Genomic DNA, 23,039 nt, shown 5'->3' with positions numbered 1-23,039 from the left:
TCCTGGACTATGGCACACGGTTTGCCTCTTTCATCTCATTTTGTGGCATCCTCTGGTGATTAATACATGAACACGACTGCCTTTCGCGTGTTGCTGTTGAGGCTCAAATCAGTTTGATGTTTGAAGGTGTGATGAAATAGCTCCACTTAAAATTAAAAGTATGTCTGTTTTGTAAATGTAAGGAGTGGAAAGTACAGATTTCTTTGATAACATAAGGAGTAAAAGTAAAACTTTGTCAGGAAAAAAATACTCGAGTAAAGTACAGATACCTGAAAATTCTACTTAAGTACAGTAACAAAGTATGTGTTACGTCCCCTGCTGGATAGAAGGCGAAACTGGAAAATGTGTGAAGGACTGGAGACACTAGAGAGTCGGCACAGAAAAGCCTAAACAAAGAGCAAAGTTAAGGTGGGAGGACAAATTTACACAAGAAGGCAGCTTCTTAATAAGCTGTGTCTGCATTGTTATTGTTATATTTTCTCATGATTTTATGTCTATGTGTGCATTTGTGTTTCATGCCATAAATTTCTCTCTCCTCCCTTTGCAAAGCACACAGCTGCTGTGTCTGAACAGTGCTGTTCGAATAAATCTGGCTTGACTGTGATCACAGTAATAATGACCCTGATCTCTCCTTTTTGTGGTCAGTGTGTTACACATGCATTGTCACACAGCCACACCTGTTTGTGTGTTTGAGCATGTGTATGTGAGAGAGAGAGAGCGAGCGAGAGAGCGAGCACTGAAGCTTCATAAGTGTTTTGCTCCCTTTGCTGTACAGTGTGAATATGTGTCATACTGTCTGAGGGTCCTTTTGTAACTCCAATAACAGACACACCGAGTCATTTTCATTTATTATCTCATAGAGGCAGAAACTTCCACACATGCATAGCAGAGGCTTTCCTCTTCCTCACCACTGCTGGGTGTACTGGAGAGACTGGAAGATAAATGGATAATAGATCAATATTTATAATAGATGGGCCGTTACTAAGACGACCGATCCGATAAACAGAATGAAAATGAGTCATTGCCAGTCTACAGTGAGAGGCCAAGCCTTATCACAGGAATTCAATGATACCTACTGAGAATCTGTTGGGAATCTTGGGGTTGTGATGGTCATCCATCTTCAGGTCACCTTCACAGTGATGCTGACTTCCAGCTACAAACAGCGCATGGAAAACTTTACCTCTCTTGTTTACCTCTCATCCCATGAAGCTGCCCCTCCCTAAGCCTGGTTGTTGTTATGCACTGGTGCCATATGAAAAAAATAAACTGAACTGGACTGAAACACAGCACCGGGCTCTGAATTTGATGTGCTGTCCCTGGGGGGTTGAACTGGGCTTGTTGAGAGCTCTACACACAAAGAAACAAGGTCAGATCGCAAGGAGCAGGAGACCTAATTACCACCTTAAGACCGATCCCACTCATCACTAATGTGAGTGACATGCACAAGAGCCAAATCAAACAAACTAAATGGACAGAGCGGTTACACTCATATTTAAGGTGTGTTCACTAAATCATAACATTGATTTGTTCTGTGTGTAACCTGTAGCTGTGGAGGTTGGGGTAGGTGGGGCTGATGCTGTAGGGACAGTTAACCTGCTGGAAAATGATATGTGTGCTTCTATCTGACCACACGGCTAACTTGCTGCTGCTGTCCTTAGAATGGTCTCAGCCAAACAAATGGCTGACGAGAGAGAGAGTCACGAGAGAGCGAATGAGGCAGTGAATGATGAATCCTTTGTTGTCCACAGCAGTACATCAGTGGGTGCTGATATGTGAGACAGTGTAGAGCAGTCTGTGTGGCCTGGCATCAATCATTCAGATGCCAGATAATTCAATTCAGTTCAGTTTTATTGATATAGCACCAAATCACAACAACAGTCACCTCAAGGCGCTTTATAATGTAAGGTAGACCCTACAATAATAGATACAGAGAAAAACCCAACAATCATATGACCCCCTATGAGCAAGCACTTTGGAAAAACTCCCTTTTAACTGCTTCCACAGAAGAGGGGCCTGAAAACTGAAGGCTCTGCCTCCCATTCTACTTTTAAATACTCTAGGAACAACAAGTAGGCCTGCAGAGCGAGAGTGAAGTGCTCTAATAGGGTGATATGGTACTACAAGGTCATTAAGATAAGATGGGGCCTGATTATTTAAGACCTTGTATGTGAGGAGCAGGATTTTGAATTCTGGATTTAACAGGAAGCCAATGAAGGGAAGCCAAAACAGGAGAAATCTGCTCTCTCTTTCTAGTCCCTGTCAGGACTCTTGCTGCAGCATTTTGGATTAACTGAAGGCTTTTCAGTGAGTTTTTAGGACATCCTGATAATAATGAATTACAGTAGTCCAGCCTGGAAGTAATAAATGCATGAACTAGAGTAAGAATCTGGTTAGACAAGCACAGAGATGAGTCCACTGTCAGAGGCCATAAGAAGATCATTTGTAACCTTCACTAAAGCTGTTTCTGTGCTGTGCTGAGCTCTGAAACCTGACTGAAACTCTTCAAATAAGCCATTCCTCTGCAGATGATCTGTTAGCTGTTTGACAACTACTCTTTCAAGGATGTTTGATATGAAAGGAAGGTTGGAGATTGGCCTATAATTAGCTAAGACTGCTGGGTCTAGAGATGCTTTTTGAGTAAAGGTTTAACTACAGCCACCTTGAAGGCCTGTGGTACATAGCCGATTATTAGAGATAGGTTGATCATATTTAAGATCGAAGAATTAATTAATGGCAGGACTTCTTTGAGCAGTTTTGTAGGAATGGGGTCTAAAAGACACGTTGATGGTTTGGAGGAATTAATTATTGAAGTTAACTCAGAAAGATCAATTGGAGAAAAAGAGTCTAACTTAACATCAATGGTACTAAAAGTAGCTGTAGATAATATTACATCTGTGGGATGATTATTGGTAATTTTGTCTCTAATGATAAAAATTTTATTTGTGAAGAAGTTCATGAAGTCATTACTGGTTAACGTTAAAGGGATTGTTGGCTCAGTAGAGCTCTGACTGTTTGTCAGCCTGGCTACAGTGCTGAAGAGAAACCTGGGGCTGTTCTTATTTTCTTCAATCAGTGACGAATAGTAAGATGTTCTGGCTTTGCGGAGGGCTTTCTTATAAAGCAGCAAACTATTTCTCCAGGCTAAATGATGATCCTCTAAATTTGTGACACGCCATTTCCTCTCCAGCTTACGAGTTATCTGCTTTAGGCTACGTGTTTGAGAATTATACCACGGAGTCAGGGACTTTGGATTTGAGGCCTTAGTTTTCACAGGAGCTACAGTATCCAGAGTCGTACGTAGTGAGGAGGTAAAATTATTAACAAGATAATCGACCTCTGTTGGAGTAGCGTTCAGATAGCTGCTCTGCTCTATGTTGGTACAGGGCATTGAAGATGATAACAGTGGGTGGATTATATTCTTAAACTTAGTTACAGCACTTTCAGAAAGACATCTACTGTGATAAAGTCTACTCTCCACTGCTGTGTAATCAATTATTGTAAATGTAAATGTTATCAGGAAATGATCAGACAGCAGAGGGTTTTCAGGAAACACTGTTAAATATTCAGTTTCTATGCCATATGTTAAAACAAGATCTAGAGTGTGATTAAAGTGGTGGGTGGGTTCTTTTACATTTTGAGAGAAGCCAATTGAGTCTAATAACCATCATGGTTCTGGGTTATTTGACTCAGCTTTTGAGTTGATAGTGTTTTTTTCTTTGTGTTATAATGTTTTAGTTTTCTATTATTTAGTACTGAGTTAAACTTGGTTATGGCTGCTATGTTTAGTTATATTTCTGTTTCCATGTTGTCTTGTCAAAGTCTCGTCTCCCTTTCCTGTTTACATGTTTTCCTCCCTGTGTTTTGTTCCATGAGCACTAAATCAGACAAAAGCTCAGAGTAAGGATTAGGATTACAGATGATAACAAATAAAACTGTTCTTTCAGTTTTCCAGCTTGGCTGGACAAGGCTAAGCATCAGGTTTTCAAATTAATTAAAACTCGATCTGGGTGTTTGGGTGATCAATAAGTGGAAGTGGATAATATGGAGGATTGCTGCCCCCCTGGGCTGTACTTCGAGGATTCTGATAGTTACTAATGAGAATGCTGCAGATGCTGAAGGCCTATCTGCTGTCTGCTCTCAGTATTTGGTCACAACAAAATGGACTATAACAAAAAGCTGTTTGGTGTTGTTTGATCTCTCTGAGGGGCCACGTGACTCCTTGTGGCTCTTGCACAAAGCCTGGTCCTACCTCGCTGTTCTTGTGTTGCATTTGATTTGGCTGCATTGGTGTCAGAACAGCTTCTCATGTGCACGAACTGTAAAGAGAAAGATGTACACAATCAATAACCAACTCTGAACTCATCTGCAGTTTAAAGAATATGTCACAGTTTGAGGAAAGTCTGCCTTCAGTCCTAAGATCATCAGAACAATGTGTTACAGGCAAAGTAATGGATGAGCCAGAGAGTTGGAGAAATGATTTGAAGTTCTTTAACTTCCAACTAGAAGTGTGATAGCTTCTGACTTGAAGTCTTGACAAACTTGGATTGGATCAATCAGCAGGACAAAGTATTAGAAGCACTGTATGAAAGAACCACATGTCTTTCACCTGTTGTGGTGAAAGACATGCAGTTAGTGGGTTTAGGTTCATTGGTGATTGTGAGTGTGAATGGTCGTCTGTCTCTGTGCCTCTCGTTCTGTGGCAGCTGGGAAAGGCTGCAGCCCTCCTGTGACCCCGATGATAAGTGGAAGAGGATGGATGGTTTGTGATAGGATTTAATTACAGTTTCCCAAGTGCATAGAACCTGGAGACGTTGCCATATAATAAAAGTGTTCAGATTCTGATTACACTTGATGTCATTTCATATTTAAAAACACTGAAAGCGTCATAAATGAACATTTACGTAGGGTTCCTTATTAGAAAGCAGGATAGCTGCTTGCTCACCGGCTGCTTGTCTCGGGCCATCCTGCGGTCCAGAGCAGTCTGCCGCCGCCTGGCCTCCCAGTGCATAGCTGACATCTCGAGTGAGTCTGGGCTACGGAGAAGTAGACACTGTAAACCTCTGTGGTGTGTCTGCACTGAAGGTCACTTTGGGAAGTACATAAAAAGAGAAAATGGGGTAAATGTAGTGATGAAGGTGTGAAGTTTGGAGGACATGGGAAGTTCAGTTGCCATGGAAACCATTTCCCTTATTATCTTCATTTAAGCATGATGTTACATGACATCAAAGCCAGGATGCAGATCGCTTTGGAAATGGAGAGATGGTCAGTGATTGTAATGGAAGGGAATTCCAGAAGCAAGGAGCAGAGCATCAGAAGCCTCTTCACCTCATGGATGGAGAGAGGAAGAAGACCTGACCCATGGGTGCATCGTGTATGCTGTACAGTGAGCTGGGTCTGCTGCTCATCTGAACCCATCTGTCCACTCACACCTCACCACCCTCTCATGACTTCCTCTCTTGGCAGCATCTCATCTGCTTCCTCTGATCCACAAAGACACAGTGAAGCTACGTCTGTCCTCCTCCATCCTGCTCCATCAGCACTATCAAGCATCGTCACGTCTGCAGTGCTTTTCTTCAACAACTCTTTCTGGTACTTTCATGGTTTGTCTCTTCAGCTTTAGCCCTCAGTGGTTACTACAGCTCTCAGCTTTGTTATGGATAATGAGCACCAGTACACTCAGACATCCTCTCACACACCAAGATTGTGTCAACCAACCCCCATGTCCACTTCTCCTTGACACCCCCACACCTCCACAGGTATGTCATCTGGACCAACCATCTCTCTACTCTTTATCATCCTCACATTCTTTCATTTTCACGATCACCCACTTCACGATTCAAATTGACTCGAGCAACATGTGCTGGTGCTGGGGGAGGATTGGATTACAAACACTGTGCTTTATCTCACAGCAGCTACATGATACAGCACCCAACCACTGCCACCATCTACTCTGATTACTGAGCTGGGTCCTGTCTCACCTGCTCTCAGTGTGAGCCCTGTAGGCTTAAAATGAACACAACATTTAAATGATACCACACGAACATTTATTCACACTGTTAGAGTTTGAAGCTATGCAAAAATATCATGTTACACATAGGATATGGGATTCAGACTGGACACCCAGAGTTTGGATCATGTTTCCACACTCTCTTAATGAATGAAGACATGATTTATTTGAACTATATTTTCTTCCTGGACTTTTAGCTGTTAAAGATTGTGTGTGCGTGACTAAATATCAGCACAGACAGTTACTGTGGTCTTAATGGCTGGAGGAGAGGCTGCTGGTGACATTCTACAGAGCCACCATAGAGAGCATCCTAACGTACGGCATAACAACATGGTATGCAGGGTGCTCAGCTGCAGACAGGAAAGTACTGCAGAGGGTCATCAACACAGCCCAGAAGATCACTGGCTGCTCTCTGCCCAGCCTGGAGGTCATTGCAAACTCTCGGTACCTCAGCAGAGCTGGCAATATCATCAAGGACCATTCTCACCCCAGCAATCAACTGTTTGAACTATTACCGTCAGGCCGACGGTACAGGTCACATAAAACCAGGACAAACAGATTCAGGGATAGCTTCTTTCCCAGAGCTATCACCGTAGTAAATAAGCACAAAAACAATTGAACCTGCTTAGCCATACCATACTGTCACTGTCATTATATTATGCTGCTATTCATACTGTCATTATATTAATGCTGCTATCCTGTATATATTGTACTTACTATTGTTTGAGTACTTACGATTGTTTTATTGCACCTTTTATATTTTACATTTATATTTATTATTGTATTTTGCACCAAGGGAGTGGCACTCCAATTTCGTTGTACCCTGTACAATGACAATAAAGGCTATTCTATTCTATTCTATTCTATTCTAATGAGCAAATGAGAGTTTTACTCACCTGACTTGTACCTGGAGATAAGGAAGCTGTACAGGCTGGGCTGAGCACTGCTGAAGTGTCAGTGTCACTCTGACCTCGATAAGGAGAGCCTCCAGGCAACATAACGCTGGGCTGCTTTGTTACAGAGGAACAGGGAGGCAGGGGAGTGTGGGTAAATCTGCTGCCTCCACCCTCCGTGGTTCACTAACAATGGTCCCAGCTTGACATGGCTGTGTGCTGTTAAGCTTCTGTGTTCATTTTAAATACACTAACTTTCACTGAAGGTCTTACATTCTGATTTAAAAGAGGCTAGTTAGGAGACCTGGATAAGAAGAAGTCCTTGTTAGGTGAGGCTGGGGGTCACAGACCTTTGAACTCTGCTGTTTATGTCACAAAATGTTAAATGTAGCAGACAGGAAGTGAACAAGGTCAGTCAGAGGAGTTTGTTACCGAAGAGTTTGCCATGAAAGGTAAATGTGGACAGGCTAAGGTGTTGTTTAGGGGAATCATACTGAGAAAACGGGAAACATTTCATCTAAGACCGAATACTTGTAGACATCTCACTTACAGTGTGAAATACAGACCTTTACAACATGTAAAAAGCTGAACTCTGATTCTAAACTGACCATGGATGTGAGCCACATGAAGTGATTTAAATGCACAGAATAAAAGTGTTAATGATTAAAATGTGTCGCTTAAACTAACGAGCAAACACTGAGGCACAGAAAGGAGCGGTCTGAGTGAAGCGCATCACCATGTGTGTGATTGGAAACGAACATTGGACAAGCATTTCCAGTCACACATTCAGAGAGAGTGTCAGTGGACAGTGTGGTGCATGGATCCAGAATGAACTCTGAAAGGTTTCTGCACTAATTCTTCATATTTTTACTTTCATTTTCACGTGTTAATCCAGACATCGCACACCACACCAGAAAAAGTGAGCTTTCTTTTCCAGTTCTTTCTATACAAGTTGGATGTTGGATGTTACATCTGTCACATGTCTGGTGATGCTGAACTGGCCACAGAGACCACGACTCAGCAGAGATGAAGGCTGTGAGATCAGGTTTTGCAGTGTTGTTGTGGGCCCAATGGTGGAAATACCATGATAAGTAACTAAAAATGAAAGTGGAACTTGGCAACCAACAGAACCCTAACACTGGTTATTTTATACCCAGAAAACAAGTGAATTTCCATTGCTGGACGGCCAGCTGAGTCAGGTGGTTGGCAGTAGTGAACAGAAACATCATCTCTCAGCTGCTCTGAAGGACAGAATCAGAGGAGAGTGATCAACATCAAAGCCTGTGAGCAAAGCGATCTGAGCTTTTAGAGAAATTTACAGAGAATAAACCCAGGAGAGGAGGGAGTCTAAGATCCTGCAGTGACCTGAGCCCGGCCCTGAGAGAATATATTTTTTTATTCTCGTTTGTTAAAATCACTGTCTGTTCATTCAAGTCTATAAAAGCTTTCAGAGTAGTTTTAGTTTGCTGTTGTTGGCTCTTGGTTGATGCATAGTGACATAACACAGGTCAACTCATCCACCTTAATTAAACTGAGACCACAGGTGGCAAAAGTACAGACATTCTGTACTTAATAGAAGCACAGATACAGTTCCGATCAAAAGTTTAAGACCATTTGAAAAATGGCAAAAAATCCTATTTTGCATGTTTGGATCTTAACAAGGTTCCAAGTAGAGCTTCAACATGCAACAAGAAGAAATGGGAGTGAGACAAAACATTTTTTTGATCATGCAGTTTATTGAAAACAACAAACTGAAACAGGCTGTTTTATACCTGATCAAAAGTTTAGGACCACATGCCTTTAAAAGGCCAAATCTGTGCAAAAATGTGGATTCATTGTCCTTTTCTGTCAGGTAGTCACACTGTCATGACGTTCTGATGGCAAAGGCAAAAAACGTTCCCTTTTTGAACGTGGTTGGGTTGTTGAACTGCATAAGCAGGGTCTCTCACAGCACCATCGCTGCTGAGGTGGGACGCAGTGAGACGGTCCTTCGGAATTTCTTAAATGTTCCTGTGGGTTATGGAACAAAAAAGTCAAGTGGAAGACGCAAAACAATTTCACCTCCACAGTGGAGGGGACGCCATAATGGTCTGGGGTGCTTTTTCCTTCAGTGGAACAATGGAGCTTCAGGAGGTGCAGGGGTGTCAAACAGCTGCTGGCTGAGTCCAGATGTTGCAGAGAGCACCCCTCATGACTGAGCGCCCTCGTCTGTGTGGTAACCACTGGGTTTATCAACAGGACAACGCTACAGTACACAATGTTGCAGGACAGGAGACTTCTTCCAGGAGAATAACATCATTCTGTTGCACCAGCCTGCGTGCTTCCCTGATCTAAATCCAACTGAGAACCTTTGGGGATGGATGGCAAAGGAAGTTGTCATGAATCGCTGTGTGCAGGCAAGAGATTGGACCCAAAATGCAGGACTCACAACACTCAGGAATGAACTCAAAACAAAACTTTATTTACGAACTCAAGGAAAAGATAGAAAACTAAACTAGACTGGGAAAATGTAAACTAAACTTCACAGACAGGCACACAAGGAATCACACAGCATGAGGGACGACGCGACACAGAGGAACAGAGGGAGATTCTGACATAAATACACAGAAGGTAATGAGGGACGTGGGAACACACGGGGAGCACAGCTGAGGACAGTTACACATGACAAGACAGAGAGGACATGGAATTGAAAATACTGACCCAAGACACGGACCTTAAACGTAACACAGGAAGGACACAGAGACGCAGACAGGAGGGGAGAGAGCACGGGGAGAGCACAGACATAACAGGCTGGGGAAACACGATAAACATGATGGAATAAAACACAAGAGAAATAAGGCACAAGAGTTCACAATTAAATAAACACAGACACACACAGGCAGACAGAGGCAGAGACACAAGGGGAAAGCTAACCAACTACACTGAACAGACAACCTCAGGATCTTAAGAATACAAATGAACTTAATACAGAATGTCAATGTCAGAAGTCCCGGGACCATGACAGAGGTTTACAGAAATGGACAACAGATCCAGACAGTAGATGTCCTTCGTGCGGCCGTCTGCACCACTTGGAGAAATGTTCCCACTCACCTCATGGAAACACGTACATAAAGCATACCGCAACGAATTTTTGAAGTGATCAACAATAACGGTGGAGCTGCTCATTACTGAGTTCATGTTTGGAACTTTGATTTCTGTTTTGGGGGGTTTACGGGTTTTTTGGAGGTGTGGTCCTAAACTTTGATCAGCTGTGAAACAGCCTGTTTCAGTTTAAGTGTTGTTTTCAATAAATTGCATGATCAAAAAAATGTTTTGCCTCACTCCCATTTCTTCTTGTTGCATGTTGAAGCTCTACTTGGAACCTCGTTAAGATCCAAACATGCAAAATAGCATTTTTTTTTTTTTTTTTTACATTTTTCTAGTGGTCACGTGGACTGTACTAGTGTTAAAAAACACTCCAGTAAAAGTTAAAGCAGTGGTTCAACTTAGTTACTCAAGTAAAAGTAAAAAAGTACAGACTCTGAAATGTGCTCAGAGTAAGAAAGTAAGAGTAGCTCTTTGGAGGATGTTTCTGTCAGCTGTTTTTGTTCAAAGCTAATGGAGCCTTGTGCTATTTTATGTAATAATAAAATATTAGAAAATGGGAATACAAACTTTGGTCTAATTGATTTTCTTATGCCTGCATAGTTGGTATGAAGGTTGAATTTAGTCGATGAATCTCAGCATCATCAGGTAAAATTTATATGAATGTCTGCTTCACTTGATGTAATCTAACTGTGACCACAGCCACTGTGTATCAGTCACACACTGTTCTTTACTTTAAATCCATCACAGTGCAGCAAACTAACCTGTTTGTCCTGCGCTGACCTGCAGAGGATTTTCATGCAGTCTTAACGCAGTTAGTCTATCTCAGTTTGTTTGGCAGCATGTTTCTGTCACATGTACAGAACCAAGATCTGATTGCACCTGCAGTCCTTCTGCTATTGTGGGAAAAAAGTGGGGCCACTTTAAACCCTGACTATGGCACATGGCACATCTCCTGGTGATTATTACACAGACACGCCTCACTGTTTAGGCTCAAATCAGTTGGATGTTGTTGTTGCACTTGTACATTAATTGGCTTGTTTTGCACTTTGCAGTTGTGCTGCTTCTCATCCTGGCCAGGACATCCTTGTAAAAGACGTTTTCTAATCTCAATGGAGATTTTCTTCATTGTTAAATAAAGATTAAAGAAAGAATGTTTGAAGGCTTGTAGTGACGTCAGATAATAAATCCAAAGTCGTTAAAGCAAAAGTAACAGGCCGTTTATTATTGTAAGGAGAAGAAAGCACAGAGTACAGTTTATAAATGTAGGGAGTAACAGTAAAAAGTTTTCATTTAAAAAACTACTCAAAGTACAGATACCTGAAAATTCTACTTAAGCACAGTAACAAAGTGTACAAATACTTCGTTACTTCATATTTACACCTCTGCTTGAGGCCCGTTTGTCTGTGATATTTTATAGTCTGTGGTAAATGGTGCCGACTCCTCCTCAGCTAAAGCCCACAATGGGTAGAAGAAGCATTTTAGTTATATTTGACAGAGGACACTGACGATGACCCCACAGAGGACTCGTGGGTGCAGTGCAGAGGGCTGGTGTGACAGAGGAGGATGCTGTGGGCGGATGAGCCGCTGTAGCGACTCCTAAAGGAGCAGCAGGAGCAGCCGAAGAAGAAGAAGCAGGGCTCCTCCATCCCTCCTCCCTCCGGTGAAACGTCAGCAGCGGGATTGCGGTGTTTTTCCGGCGCTCCTCTCTTGCTTCAGTCTTCGCCGGTTCAGGATCGAGCCGGTCACGTCTTCGCGGAGCGGCCTTGAAACGAAGCTACGAAGATTCCTTGTGAGCGGACTTGTCCCAGGATGACTGCGCTGTCTGCGGGAACAGGCGTGGAAGGACTGGCAGGTGAGACGTTCATCATTTTCCACCAACAGAAGCGCGCTGGCTGACCCGAGAGCTGCGCCAACAGCCGCCGGGAGCGCAGTGTTCCTGCTCAGCATGTATGAAGCCTGGCTGCTTAGTCCTGCTCTGGGATTCGGGCTCCTCCTCGTTTTCTAGAAACAAAGGCTTGTGTGACTGTGATCTGTGGTGTGGAATGTGCGAGTCTTATTGGGAAGTCATAGCTGACACTAGTTTGTGCTTTGATCTAATTGTAGTTAGTTTGATTCTGTTGTCGTTACTTTGTCTGTAGTACTGCTTCACAGGGCTAACTGTGAGACACGCGCTACTAAGTGCGCAGAAACCAGAACAGGTAGTGCAGGATTCCTCCGCTCTCGGTTTCTCTTCCCGAGCCTGGTTTTTCCAGCTCTGTTTTGGGCACAGCTGGAAAAGACTGGAAATAGAAACTCCACCGGTGTTGCTGAAGGTGCTCACAAAGGCAGGGCCATTTGTTAAAACGCTGACTCGAGTTTTCGTCTGTCTGTTCTTTTGTCTTCAGGTCCTCAGTGACTGCAGCCAGACAGCCTGCCCTCCCCTCCGTAACCTTTGAAGTGAGGCCAGGGTGTGAAGTATTTTCCAACCACGTAAACTCTTCAAACACCTTCAGACCCCCCTGACACACACTTGTGTTCTCGCTGCCAAGGATGCAGAAAGCAAGTTGACCCTGGACACAAGTGAAAAGCAGAATAGTAACAAGCCAGAGGAGATAACCAGATCTGCTTTATTCATTAAGAGCTCCCACTGCATCACAGGACACAAACATGGGGAACCAGCTAACAGGCACGGCCCCTAACAGCCCGTTCCTCCCCAGCTTTCAGTCACTGCATGTGGTTGTGATTGGTTTGGACTCTGCAGGGAAGACCTCCCTGCTCTACAGACTCAAGCTGAGGGAGTTTGTTGAGACCAGCCCCACCAAGGGATTCAACATGGAAAAGATTAAAGTGCAAATCGGACAATCCAAAGCCAACACCACCACATTCCAAGTGTGGGATGTTGGTGGTCAGGAAAAGCTGAGGCCCCTCTGGAAGTCGTACACTCGGAGGATGGACGGGCTGGTGTTCGTGGTGGACGCAGCGGAGATGGAGCGCATGGAAGAGGCCAAGGTGGAGCTCCACCGGATCACCCGGTCAGCTGAAAATCAGGGGATTCCTGTGCTGGTTCTGGCAAACAAACAAGACCTGGATGGAGCGCTGTCGTCTACAGAGGTAATTATCAAACACGAGTGGCCGGCATTATTGCTCTGGCCACAGCATCTACTTCTTGTTCTTTTTTTAGCTTTGTGGCTGTGGTTGGAGGTCGGTAAAATGCTTTAAACTGCACAGAATAATGCTCCGTGTTAAAGGGTGGTTAAATGTGGTCAGTGAGAAAAAACAGCACTATATAAACATCATATGAATATACCCTAAAAACTTCCATTTAAACATTAGTGACACACAGACTTGGATGGCCACTCGGGTACACTGAAAAGTTGTTCGCTGCTAAACAGCAACAGCTGGCTCTGGTTCTTGTTGCGGTGCTCTTCAGTATCATTTAGGGTTCTGCTGCTGGGGGGGGAGGTCACTGTCCTCGGCTGGTGGAGAGCTGCACTGTAGAGCAGGGACCGTAGGCAGTGTCGGGCCAAGTCACTGGGTGAGGGAGTACTACTCAGTGCTGGAGCAGCAGCTGATTATTTATTCGTATTGTTATGGCCCGGCCTAGGGGAAACACAAGAAAGATAGGAACGTCCAATCCTGCCAACAACTGAATATTATATTTATCTTTAGAGAAAGGAAACGTCGGGGTGGGTGATAAAGCCTCTGACCTGTCTCTAACACCCCTGCAGCTACCAGGTCAATCAACAAAGGTCTATTTACAGTATATACAATAACAGCGAGTCTAGCTCATCTAGCCACAGAAACATCATCACACACAGTACTCAGCTTAACATGAAGTAAAGGGCTAAACATATTTGTAGGCAGGAAGTAGGCAGGGCCATGGCAGTCTTGACGTGTCCCAGTTTATAGCCAGCCCCATTCAGTCTTCCAGCGGTCAGCCTCCACCTGGAACTTGCATAAGCAAAAACAGGAGAGAAAAAGAACAACACCACCCTCAGGCTGGAGGAGCAAAAACAGCACGCTAAATGATGACGTGGGTCATAACGGTTTGTGTTTTCAGCCTTACTGAGCCCCCAGAGGACGCACATACAGTGTGATGTATTATTAAAAGAATAAATTAGAATGGATGTGCACATTTGAGGCTGCCAGCACAAACACAGTGTCACTGTGTGGGAGCCACTGAGTGGGCTGGAGCAACAGGTTTGCATTAACACAAGTTCAGTATGATGTGGGTGCATCATGTGCATGAAGTCCCAGTCACAAAGAGAGAGGCTGCGTCAGTTCTGTGGATGAACATATTATTTTCTTTGCCCTACACCTGAGCCAGCAGTGATGGCAACAGCACAGAGCTGCTGATGGTGTCAAACATGAAGCGACAGTCCCGTCAGTGCTGTCGCTGCAGGGTGACCTCCGTAAACAGCAAACTGCAGCATCAGCATTTGTCAGCAGCACAACTTTAGAGTGAAAAAATGTTGTTTTTGTTGGTCTGTCCTTTTGTTTATAGGATTGTGTGGTTTGTTTAGCCTCATCACTCTTGCAGAAACACGCATACGTCATCCTTTAGGACAAGGGTGTCAAACTCAATTGCACAGGGGGCCAAAACTCAAGGCACACTTAAGGGCACGGGCCAAACAAGATATACATTTATCGAACACCCTTAAACAATGATTTTTAAACATAAATATGAATAAAAACAGACAGGAATATTATTCCAAAAGAAATAAACTTTAACTTTAAATATTTTGCTCTTCATAAAAATATATATCCTGTCAAAATTATGCAAGTTAGAAATATGAACATGCTGCCAAAAACCCCAGAAAAAATAAATGAAAGCAAACACAAGGTTGGAGCCGCATGTAGACTTGGCTGGGGCATTGCTACAGGAATGGAGTGAATAAACTGTGCAGTGTCGTGCTTTGCCTTGAATGTACCATTACACTGCAGCTCCATCTGAATCTGCACAGGTGCAGTTTCCACGGAAATTGGTTGCGAAGCAGCTCGAAATTCTCTTTTTGTGCTTCAGAGTCACCAAAGCGCCGCGCGTGCGCAGTGCGCTCAGTTTATCAGCAAAGTGTGCTGACTTGGTTCAACATTACTTGGCAACAGGGAAAGTGAGGCAGGTTGCACTGGTCAGCAATCGTATTTCTCCTCAGGCTCACATTTGCCAAAATCTGCGTTTTGTCTGGACACAAGACGTCGCACAGCTTCATCATCTTGCAGTGGGCTTCAGCGTGCCGGGCTGATTTGGCTGTCTCCTCTGCTACAATAAAATTTGCTTTCACAACAGCTTCACTTTGTGATTTAACAGTTTACCAGCAATGTAAACTGCTGGTAAACAGGTTACCAGCAGTTTACGTTTGTAAACAAATATTCAGCCTCCCACCGGCGCTGAAAGGCTCTGCTTTCAGAATCAACTTTTCTCTTTGCCATTGTGAGAGGCTAGCTTCGCAATAACAGAAGTTTGACTTGATTGACACGGGAATGTTCCCAGGTAGCCTAACGTTCAGCAAGGAGGCTGCAGCGCTGCACTATGGGATCTGTTGTTTGTGTGTTATTAGCACCTCATATCGCCGGGCCATGCATAACAATAATAATAAATCTATATAAAATGATCTCACGGGCCGGATATAAATGTACGCTGGGCCGGATGTGGCCCGCGGGCCTTGAGTTTGACACACGTGCTTTAGGACCTGCTTCTGAAAGCGACTGTCACGCTCAGAGTTTGTAGCTTATTGGTTCATATGAGCCGAGCTGTGTGACGCGGTTGGGACTGACCTCACTTTTTCTCGTTTCAGGTGGAAAAGGTGCTGGGCCTCCACGAGCTGAGCTCCTCCACACTGCACCACACAGAGGGCTGCTCAGCACTGAATGGTCAGGGTCTGCAGCCCGGCCTGGAGAAACTCTATGAGATGATCGTGAAGAGGAAGAAGATGCTCCGACAAAGCAAGAAGAAAAGATGACGGAAATAAAGGGGTGCAGGTCAATTTGTGAGCACTTGTGTCTGTGACTCTCGGGGAACTTGGTAAACGGGGGAAACCAGAAAGAAGCTGGTCAGTCCTGTAGATCAGGTGGAGTGTTTCCAACCAAGACTGTTCCTGGAGACATTTGGACCTTTGAGACTGCTTCTCATTGTCTTTAACTCTCAGAGGACCACAGAGCTCTGCAGAGGGAGTGACCGCGTCGCTGACAAACACTCTAACGTTGAAGGATGTTCGGTTACTGGTGCAGACAGCCTGTTCCTCTGTGTTACACCCGATCACCTAAATCTTCACCCTGCCTCAGACTGAGCAACACTTCTGTGCACCCACAGAAACTTCCTGTGTTTGAATCTGCCCGAAATTATCACTGTCACTCTCACCGGGCTTTGCTCCGCACAGTTGGATGTTTCAGCGTTTTTAAGTTCAGGCAAGTGTTTTTACAATGGCTTCATACTGTTCATACTGTAAAATATGAATAAACTGAGCAACGTTAGCATTGTTTCCCTGAGAACAGTCATTATTTTATTCATGTTCTGTCCCAGCTGCCACAGAAGCAGGGTACACCTGGACGGGTCACCAGCCTGTTGCAGGGGTTAGAGACAGACACACCTGTGGGTCACCTGTTCACCCAACCCCACTAACCTCAGCCTCAGAGGAAGCTAGAGTATCCATGCAGACGCGGGAGTCTGCTGATGTTGTTAGCCTAACCCTGACGCATGTCTGCATCTCCTCAGTGAATATTAAGATATTTATTTAATGCCATATTAATTTAATTATGTTCTTTTTTTGTCTTGTAATTATTTAAATCAGGCTCATGGTTTACTGAAGTCTTTCCCAGCTGTCACGCCCTGTAGCTCCACATGTATAAACCCAGTCCTCCTAAAGTTGTTGTGTAAAATGAGATACATGAAAACACCAACGCGATGCGCACACAGCAGAGGTGTAGTGCCATTTTTGAGCGTTACAGTACTACAGATTAAACACGTGTGATTTGGTGCTCTATAAATAAAGCTGAGTTGAACTGAATCCTAATAAAAGTTGTGTTTTACGATTCTACTGGCAGCCTTCTGGAATTCACACAGTGAAGCTTCATCACACAGGAATGTGAAACACACCCACATAGCTGTCTAAATACCAAACACTCATTCCTGTTTAACACCATTATTCTGGATCTGATTTCAAGACCAGTGAATACATACAAGCATGTCTGAATGGAAGCCAGTGACTCGCCATATATACTGTGCATGTCTTTGGACTGTGGGATGACCACGAGTTATTATCAGTACTGATGGATTACTAAAAATAGTCCACACAGATATTCCAAAGTGGAAAGGGATTCTTCAGCCATCCTACGAGGAGTTTAGACAAAGCTTAACCCCCCCCCCCCCCCCCCCCCGTGGTATTTAAATCCCTGGCCAAAACCTGCTGTGCCCACCCAATCAGCTCCCCAGTCAATGCAATTATCCTGATTGGAGGCCCCCCCCGCTGCATCTCAGTTGTCGGAGCAAAAAGTCTATAGCATGATTCCCTGTACACACGCATACATGAAGTATGCGTGTGTACAGGGAATCTATGACTTCAGATGTGTCTTGCAAAGTTAGTCCACAGGTTGAAAAAGGACATGCTGTTCAAAGAAATCACCTGAGTTTACAAGCTCTTCTTGAATGTGAAACATGAGGAGGATGTGCTACTAATCAAACTGCATGCCTATGGTGAGTCAGCTTATCTTACAAGGCTGCTCACACCTTCTTTGGCATCTCTATTGAACAAATCAAGTGAGCTGCTGCCTGGGTATCAAATAATGGATTTAGTTTGTAGCTGGCACAGGGGCCCGGTCGTTTCCTGGTTCAAACCTTATCTGCTGTGTGCAGTTTGCATGTCCTCCTTTGCCTGCGTGGGTTTCCTCCATGTGCTCCAACTTCCCAAAGTGAACGTTAATTTCAAATAAAATTCACGTTGGCTTATCTGGAGGTTTTGTTAGCTGAACGCATGTACACAAGATGTCTCTTTTTGTACATATGACAGAAACTGGTACACCAGCACTCCCATTCTATGGTTTATATTCCCTGCTGCGAGCTGTCTGTGTACACAGTCATAGCAGGAAGAGGAGCTCCACTGACGTAAAAGTGCTCGTGCACACCCAGCCATCAGGTGTCACAAACAGGCTCGTCTAGATACCTGGCACATTCCCTGCAGGCAATGCAACCATGACAAACACTGCAGCTGCACTAGTGTTACTACTGCTTCACGGGCATGTAGACAAGTGAAAACCTGAAGAATTGGATACGTTAAAGCCTGAGGATCACAGCATCAGGTTTCTTTGCATTCAGACAATAACAAATGAACACACACAAAAACGCTGCCATCTATATGCAAGAGCCAACTCAGCTGTCCGTCTGCATCTAAAGGTCAAAGGTCACTCTTTGAGGATGCCAGCGTTCACATTTTGGACAGAGAAAACAGATGGTTTGAAAGAGGAGTGAAAGCAGCGTCTATGTCCACTGTGAGCGACCGTCCTTGAACAGAGGGCGGGGCCTTAACGCCCACTCACATCCTGGGCCATTTGACCTCAGGAAATCATATGATAGGGTGGGGCTAGGTTTAATTATGGGTTCACACGAAACCTTGGCTGATTGTGACCTACACCCGTTTTCACACCTTGGCCGTGTGATGAGGTAATAAATTAGGCTTGTGTGAGGATCAACAGGGGGTCCATGACCCCCTTGGGGGACACTCCTATAGGGGTTAAAAAAATCTGGGACTCTCCTCCATTTGACCTTAGAAATGAAGAAGCTTCTCGGATGAAACGTCTTCAAGAAACTTAAAGAAGTCCAGACACTTTTCTTTCCGAGCTCCTTAGACTACGATGAGCTGGATCACTGAGAACCTTCACAGATCTATATGACGCTAAAACTTTAGAACCTACCAATACCTACACTCTTCCACGAGTGGGGTCAAAAATGACCCCAAATAGAAACAATGCATTTTGCTATAAACTCGGTTGCTATTCTTCAAAATCTTTAAAACAAAGGTTTGTAATATTTTCATATTTGAGGTATTCCTCATAAAACATGTTTGTGACATGAGGCCCTTTGCATTTTTATTTATTTTTTCATTAATTTTAAGAAATTGCAGTTTTTGTATCACTTGTATCACTTTTGTATGCTTGCTCTGCATATACTGCAGAAGCTGGGCCTTCCCTCTGAAAGGCACAAGTTGTTCATCCACTGTAACACAATCACTGAGGATGAATTTCTGCCTGCAGTTGACCAGGAACAGGCCCCATATGTAGCAGAAAGCTGCCATGTGGTTTGTTTTTAGTCGGTAGGCTCTGGTCCTCTTGTCATCAAAGTGCAAGAAACGTCGAATATCTTTAAATCTTTGAATTGACATAGTGGCCTGGTACAATGGGTTATGCAGAGGACTCCCAAAAAACACACCGACTGGTACATTCCAGTTCTTCTACCTTCCTGCAAGAATGGTCAATCAAATGAAGGCCAGGAGCTCATGTTCGATTACATTTTTCCACTCTTTTCCCCTGTCTGTGGCGACTCTTCGTGCCTCCATGTTTGTGCATGTCAGAACCTCTTCTATTAAATTATCAGACATGAACATCTTCCATACATTTACTGGGGAGACAGTACTAAACCCAGGTGCAAGTCCTGGCCGACTAATTCAGAATATTGTGGCTAGAGCAGTAAGAGGGGCTCATTCTGTTAGACTCAATATCCATTTCCTCTTCAGAGGACTCATCAGAGGACTCCTCTGTATCTGACTGGCCTTGTTCAGTGGGGGGGACAATAGTCTGGGTCCTCTATATCTGAGATGTCAGATTCTGAGTCAATGCCTCCGATGGGCTCTTCATCCCATCCGTCCTGGATCATTTGTAGGGCAAGATCCACAGGGATCCTAGCTGGCCTCATAGCAGCCATGTTACCTTAAATATTAAAAAAAAAAAACATCAGAAAGGACAATGTTTGAAATGCACAGGAAACTATAAACAGGGGTGCACATAAATGGTCCGCAGGTGCGCATTTGCTGTCAAAATAAAAGACGCATACCAGATAAGAAGTTGGAACGCTCATTTGCGTACATTAGATGTTCCTGAGGAGGACAGACATTTGTTCAGAACTCTTAAAAATGTTGAAGCAGCAAGCTCCGTAAGCAATTACTTTGGTGTTCCTCCACCGCAAAAGAAGCGCATATTCTCTGAATTTCTGGGAATACTTTTATTTTGACAGCAAATGCACACCTGCGGACCACTTATGTGCAGCCCTGACTATAAATCATGTATGTTATTGTGTAAAAATTAATTCTTGATCCATCAGAAGTGTAAGTGGGTCAGTCAGAGTTGCTAAGAATGAAAGTTTCATCGAAGATTCCACAGGAACTGCTTGGGGTCATTTTTGACCCCACTTGTGGAAGAGTGGGGTAGTGATACAAAAACTGCATTTTTTTTAAATTAATGAAAAAATGAATAAAAATGCAAATGGCCTCATGTTACAAACATATTTTATGAGGAATACCTGGAATATGAATATATTACAACTTTGCATTTTAAAGTTTTTGAAGAAATCCCCACGTGTGCATCTAAGGGTTAAGTTGCAAACTGTGTGGTGCTGCTCAGACTTCAATCACATGCTTGGTTCGTGTGCAGTTGCTCCTTTAACCACAGTAATGGGGTTGCTCAAGTCTTGGCATTTCCAAAAAAGTAGACTGTTATTGGTCAGAAACAGAGAACATGTTCACCATGAGTTAGAGACGTGCCTGTGTGATGAAAGCCATCATCAGGGGAGCACTCATACCCACATAGCAACAGGAAGTTGCGCCTCCATTTAACACTTGCAACTCAAGTAACTTATTGTACTACATGTGAGCCTGGGTCATTGTTGTTTTAAGAAACAGATGCCTAAAAGTGCTTTACAGTCAGTGGTTTGAAGCAGGGCACCTGTGGTTCAGGTGGTACCACAGGGGGGGGGGTTGCCTACTAATCTGACGATATAAAAGCACTGTGTGTGTGTGTGTGTGTGTGAGAGAGAGATTGGTTATTGAGACTTGTTGTCAAGTAAATGCTTCAAGTGCTCAAATCGAGGAGAGAGACAGTATAAAAGTACCAGTCCATTTAACCATTTAAAACCACTGCTCATCCTTTGCACACTGGGTGGAAGAGTCTGCAGAGTAGTTCTGTGAGAGCTGACTCTCTGCTTACCAGCTGTCCAGGAAAAGATGGTCGGGATTATGCTCAGTCAATATTTCTCATGTGGGAACCAGCTGTTCACGACTCTGGGTGATGATGTAATGACAAAAACAGTAGAGCTGAACTGAATTTGATCTTTATATGTATGTTTGTGTATTTGGGGGGGAAAATGAGTCAGATGGACAAAACAAAGGCCTCCAATGTTGCATTTATGAGAAAACACAGATAAAAACCTTTGTGCACAAGTGTTGTGTGGTGTGGCTCAGTGATGTTGGCGAACAGGTATTAAATTATGCATGTGGGTGTGTGTTAGCAACAGATGGCCCAGTGAGTTCAGTCAGTTTATGAAACAGGAAGAGTTTGTCCCAAATTTTAATATAATTTCGATCAGATCTCTAATCCCTAAACCTAACCAAGGAAAATGGCAGATTAGCCTGGGTAAAAGAACAAAAGTTGAGGCACACAACGATGTGTGCTGCTGGTAGAGTTTCTGGGCTGCTTTTCCTCAAAACAGCCATCCCCCGAGATTTTCTCCATTTAAAGCAATGCATTATCAGGGACTGTAACATCTAGTCCTTTTACTGAATCACAATTGTTGAAGAAGCTGCTTAAACAAATCTAAACTATGAATCTACACATTCCTGTTGTGAGAAAATAAATTGGTAACAAAGTAAATGATTCATATTTTAAATTTAGCAGCCTGTGTTTACCTTGATGCACACTGTTGGTAATAAGTGAACCATATTCCTGTCACGTCAGCCTTGTTAAACAATGGAGTTTTGACTGACTTTAAAAAGTATCAAAAGATTAATTTTTCAGGAGAAAAATGCTCCAAAATATGCCACAAAGTTGTCTTTGACTATAAGCTGTGTTACATGATCTTACATCCACTAACCCCCAACTAAACCCAGCTGTAGAGTAAGCATGTCTGGTGTGGGCTGTGGTTCACACTGTCAAACATGTGCACATTTTATCCAGGAAACAGGAAGTGCTGTTAACATGTTGATGTTAGACACCACAGGTAGCTTCTCTGTCTGGAGTTTGTATGTTCTTCCTCCGCCTGCATGGGTTTCCTCTGCTCCAGCTCCTTACACAGTCCAAAGATAAGCATTAGTGATTAACCTAGACTGGCCATATGTGTAAGTAAGATAAAGTGCCGAATAGAATAAAGCCCTGTATGGTTAAGTGTGGCTTAAAGTCTGAAGTGCTTTCAGTGGTCAGTTGGACTAGAAATGTGCTCTATAAATACCAGTTCATATGTTAAGCCACACAGCGGTCCTGCTCCAAACCTATGAAACCCGTACTGCAGCACTGTTACACTGGAAATGCTTATTTACCTGAGCCATATCTTCTACGACACACTTATTAGTTTTGACAGAGGGAAAGTATGAAGCAGCTATCTGTTCATTTTGGTTCAAGGGCTTCAGGCTGCAGCATTTTATTCTGAGAGGGTGAGTTGCACATCATCTTTGCATGAAGGCCCAGAATCTGAACATTTATAATGAGTGCTATGAAATGGTGGCTTCATATATCAAATACTTTTCATAATATATATATATGTATTCTTAAAAAAAAGCTTTGGAGTAACACGTGTGATATTTGCACAGTAAGGTTTTTGTAATTTGGTTTTTTTTTTAATGTGTGCTCAAATATGGGACTTTGCAGGACTGCTGGATGTTTTTTTAAACTATTTCGATACTCAGCCGTCTTTTGATGTATCTATACAAATTACAGTTTGATTTATTTTGATAGTAAGAAACACCAGTGAACATCTTAGGGTTTTCTTTTATTAGTGTTTGAGATAGTCATGTTCAAACACAAATATCTCAAAAAACATATTTTTTTGAAAAATTGTCGTTTGACCCATTTTTCGAGGCTGTACCAATCTATCGTCATAT

At 43.4% G+C, this 23,039-nt stretch overlaps 1 protein-coding gene across 1 annotated transcript; it reads left to right on the top strand.

Moving 5' to 3' along the window:
* Positions 1–11,605: 11,605 nt before the first annotated feature.
* Positions 11,606–16,970, top strand: LOC100700869 (ADP-ribosylation factor-like protein 4D). Its single transcript, XM_003457928.5, has 3 exons — positions 11,606–11,839; positions 12,372–13,077; positions 15,762–16,970. Exons 2-3 carry the CDS (start codon positions 12,634–12,636, stop codon positions 15,924–15,926), a joined length of 609 nt encoding a protein of 202 aa, XP_003457976.1. The 5' UTR covers positions 11,606–11,839; positions 12,372–12,633; the 3' UTR covers positions 15,927–16,970.
* The last annotated feature ends 6,069 nt before the right edge of the window (positions 16,971–23,039 follow it).

This window comes from Oreochromis niloticus, linkage group LG4 (assembly GCF_001858045.2).
Source record: "Oreochromis niloticus isolate F11D_XX linkage group LG4, O_niloticus_UMD_NMBU, whole genome shotgun sequence".
Taxonomy (NCBI): domain Eukaryota; kingdom Metazoa; phylum Chordata; class Actinopteri; order Cichliformes; family Cichlidae; genus Oreochromis; species Oreochromis niloticus.
The sequence above is the reverse complement of the archived record's forward strand: the minus strand, read 5'-3'. Positions and strand labels throughout refer to the sequence as shown.

Coding starts and splice junctions, on each gene's coding strand:
- LOC100700869 (XM_003457928.5), top strand. CDS start 12,634: ATGGGGAACCAGCTAACAGGCACGGCCCCTAACAGCCCGTTCCTCCCC. Junction 13,078..15,761: donor GAGCGCTGTCGTCTACAGAG/GTAATTATCAAA, acceptor TTCTCGTTTCAG/GTGGAAAAGGTGCTGGGCCT.